The sequence below is a fragment of the Quercus lobata genome, chromosome 11 (genome assembly GCF_001633185.2).
Source record: "Quercus lobata isolate SW786 chromosome 11, ValleyOak3.0 Primary Assembly, whole genome shotgun sequence".
Lineage (NCBI taxonomy): Eukaryota > Viridiplantae > Streptophyta > Magnoliopsida > Fagales > Fagaceae > Quercus > Quercus lobata.
In genome coordinates, this window is record NC_044914.1 from 56,122,017 (window position 1) to 56,126,055 (window position 4,039).

The following is a 4,039-nucleotide window of genomic DNA, read 5'->3' on the forward strand; positions in this document are numbered from 1 at the left end:
TCATCTTGAGGAGTTTGATCCTCTTGATTTGTATATCCGCTTAAGGAATTTTAACTTTCGAGATGGCATGTATCCCCTGGAGGGATTTTAGTCGTCATTAAGCTTTTTAGAGACGATATAATTCCACTTAAAAGAATTTTACTGTCATTAAGCTTTTTGTGGACGATGTACATCCATTTAAGGAATTTTATCGTCAATTAGCTTTTTGGCGACGATGTACATCCACTTAAGGAATTTTATCATCATTAAGCATTTTAGGGACGATGTACATCCATTTAAGGAATTTTATCGTCAGTGAGCTTTTTGGCGACGATGTACATCCATTTAAGGAATTTTATCGTCATTAAGCATTTTAGGGACGATGTACATCCATTTAAGGAATTTTATCGTCAGTGAGTTTGTTGGCGACGATGTACATCCATTTAAGGAATTTTATCGTCATTAAGCATTTTAGGGACGATCTCGTTTTTGCTTTTCTTTGAAACCCGTGGCGCATGATTTGCTCAATAACACTTAAGAAATGCTGGACGATACTTATGATTCGAATAATTGCTTACATAAGATGGAAGTATCAAATTGGTTTTACAAAGAAGTTTATGGTTCCTTTTCGTAATACCTCTTTAGATGTTCGACGTTCCATGGACGAGGTAGCCTTTTTCCTTCGGAGTCTTCCAGGTGGTAACTGCCCTGACGCGAATAATGGACGACTCTGTAGGGACCTTCCCAGGACGGTCCCAGTTTACCATGTGCTGGATCCTTTGTTGCTGGGGTGACTTTTCTGAGGACGAGGTCATCGATGTTGAATCTTCTGAGCTTCACTCTTTGATTATAATATTCGGCTATCTTCTGCTGGTACTTGGCCATTCTTTCAGCTGCCTGATCTCTAATCTCGTCCAGACTGTCTAAGTTTTCTTTCAATTGGCTGTCATTAGTTTGCTCGTCAAAAAATTCTCTCCTTAGGCTTGTGAGACCAACTTCGACTGGTATGACTGCTTCTGTGCCATATGTCAGATTCAACGGTGTTTCTCCAGTTGGTGTCCGCGCTATCGTCCTATATGCCCACAAGACGCTTGGCAGTTCTTCAGGCCACATTCCTTTTGCCCCCACCAACCGGGACTTGATGATCTTGAGCAAGGTCCGGTTGGTTACTTCCGTCTGTCCGTTGGCCTGGGGATGACCTGGTGATGAGTACTTGTTCTTGATGCCCAAGCTCGAGCAAAATGACTTTTGCTTCGGTGATTGTTGCCAGTACTTCTGCCTCCACCCATTTTGTGAAGTAGTCGATGGCGACGAGCAGGAACTTCATCTGTCTCTTTCCCGGAGGTAAGGGGCCCACGATGTCGATCCCCCACTGTGCGAATGGCCATGGAGACGATATTGTGGTCATCTTTTCCCCGGGGATTCTTTGAACATTCCCATATCTTTGGCAACTGTCACACGTCCTCACGAAATCAGCTGCGTCTCGTTGCATTGTTGGCCAAAAGTAGCCTGCTCTCATGATCTTCCTGACGAGGGACTTTGCCCCCGTGTGATCTCCGCAGATCCCCCCATGTACTTCTTCAAGGATGTACCTGGCTTCCTCCTTTTCAACACATCTCAGATACGGTTGGGAGTAGCCCCTTTTGTAGAGTTCGTCATTAAGGATCGTAAATCTGGCTGCTCGATTCCGTACCTTTTTAGCTTCTTCTGGATCAGGCGATAGTCGTCCTTCTTGAAGGAATGTGAATATCGGGCTCGTCCATCCATGGTCTGTGTGGACGGAGGAAATTTGGAGTTTCTGTATGCTAGGATAGTTTTGTTCTTCTATCTTCCAACCACACCTCTTACTTTCGTTCTCCGTCGAGGCACTTTGGGCCACCTCATCAGCTTCTGCATTCTGATCCCTGGGGATCTGGACGAACTCTATGTGATTAAAAGAGCTGATCAATTGGTTCGTCAGCTTGAGGTATTTCTGCATCCTTGCCTCCTTTGCTTCGTACTCCCCTTTTACTTGTCCAATGACAAGTTGGGAATCGCTTTTAAGTACAACATTCTCAGCTCCTAGGGCCCGGGCTACTCTCAACCCCGCCAACAAGGCCTCATATTCTGCTTCATTATTGGTTACGGGGAATTTAAGTTGGACTCCATACTTGAGGACGTTCTTTTCTGGGAAAGTGAGGACGATGCCTGCTCCGCCTCCTCGTTGAGTGGACGATCCGTCAGTATTAACCGTCCAGATGTTCTTTATGATTTCAAGGATGGTGAATTCCGCTATAAAATCGGCCAGTGCCTGTGCTTTTATCGTCGTCCTTGGATGATATTTTATGTCGAACTGGCTGAGCTCGACTGCCCACTGCACCATTCTTCCTGCCGCTTCGGGCTTGTTCATTGCCTTTTTTATAGGCTGATCCGTCATCACGATGATGGGATTGGCTTGAAAATATGGACGAAGTTTTCTCGAAGCCATAATCAGGGCGAATGTGATCTTCTCTATACGAGGGTACCGCGCCTCGGCACCATGGAAGGCCTGGCTGACGTAATACACGGGAAGTTGCAAACCATCATCTTCTTTAATCAATGCTGCGCTGACAGCCGTGACCGAGACGGCTAAGTACAGGAATAGATCTTCACCTTCTTTGGACGGGCTTAAGAGGGGCGGGTTGCTAAGATATCGTTTCAGCTCTTGGAACGCCGTTTCGCATTCCTCCGTCCACGAAAACGCCTTCTTCAAAGTCTTGAAGAATGGGAGGCATTTGTCCGTGGCTTTTGAGACGAACCTATTGAGGGCCGCGATTCTCCCTGTGAGGGACTGTACTTCTTTGACCGTCCTGGGTGAAGACATTTCCAGGATGGCCCTGACTTTCTCGGGGTTTGCTTCAATCCCTCTCTGCGATACTACAAACCTGAGAAACTTTCCCGAGGAAACTCCAAAGGCGCATTTGGACGGATTGAGTTTCATGCTGTACCGCTTGAGAGTATTGAACGTCTCTCTAAGGTCGTCCAGATGGTTTTCTTCCTCCTTGCTCTTGACGAGCATATCGTCGACATAAACCTCCATATTTCTCCCGATTTGCTTCTCGAACATCTGGTTTACCAATCTTTGATAGGTGGCCCCTGCGTTCTTGAGCCCAAAAGGCATGACTTGGTAGCAGTAAAGTCCCTAGCTGGTGATAAAAGCGGTCTTCTCTTGGTCTTCTTCAGCCATTTGTATCTGGTTATATCCGGAAAATGCGTCCATAAATGTGAGAAGTTTGTGCCCTGCTGTGGAGTCCACTAGCTGGTCGATTCTGGGCAGTGGGAAGCTATCTTTTGGGTAGGCTTGGTTCAGATCTGTGAAGTCGACGCACATTCTCCACTTCCCATTTGCTTTTTTAACCATGACTACGTTGGCCAACCACTCTGGGTAGTGGACTTCTCGGATGAATTTTGCTGCAAGCAACTTATTTACCTCGTCCATCACTGCCTTGTTTCGCTCGGGAGCAAAGACTCTCCTTTTCTGTTGGACAGGTTTCTTCCCTGGATCAACATTCAGGTGATGCTGGATGAGGCTCGCTGGGATCCCGGGCATGTCCTCGTGGCTCCACGCGAATATATCGAGGTTACTCTTCAGAAAGCTGACGATTTCACTTTTCGTCTTTTGACTCATGCTCGTCCCTATTTGGGTCGTCTTTGGAGGATTCCCTTCAGCCAGCTCTACCGTTTCAAGTTTCTCCATGATCTCTGGTGTTTTCTCTTCAATCGTCCACGTATGGTTTTCTTTTGAAGCCAGGACGGCATGGTAGCATTCTCTTACCAGTACTTGATCTCCTTTAATCTCCCCGACACCATGTTCTGTCGGGAACTTCACCTTTAAGCAGTAGGTGGAGATAGCAGCCTTCCAACGATTGAGCATTGGTCTCCCTATGATCACGTTGTAGGACGAAGGTGAGTCTACTATTAGAAAATTGTGCTGGTTGGTTACCTGCAGGGGGAATGACCCAGCCGTTACTGTCAACGCCACGATTCCTCTTGGGTATACTTTGTCTCCACTGAAACTGACGAGGGGAGACTCAAAAGGACG

General features: G+C 46.6%; 1 protein-coding gene across 1 annotated transcript; it reads right to left on the reverse strand.

Moving 5' to 3' along the window:
- Window positions 1–1,081: 1,081 nt before the first annotated feature.
- LOC115967211 lies at window positions 1,082–3,118 on the reverse strand. The gene has a single exon (XM_031086269.1). It carries the CDS (start codon window positions 3,116–3,118, stop codon window positions 1,082–1,084), a length of 2,037 nt encoding a protein of 678 aa, XP_030942129.1.
- Window positions 3,119–4,039: the final 921 nt, after the last annotated feature.

Bases quoted from the DNA above. Each gene is read 5' to 3' on its own strand.
- LOC115967211 (XM_031086269.1), bottom strand. From the start codon at position 3,118: ATGCCTTTTGGGCTCAAGAACGCAGGGGCCACCTATCAAAGATTGGTA.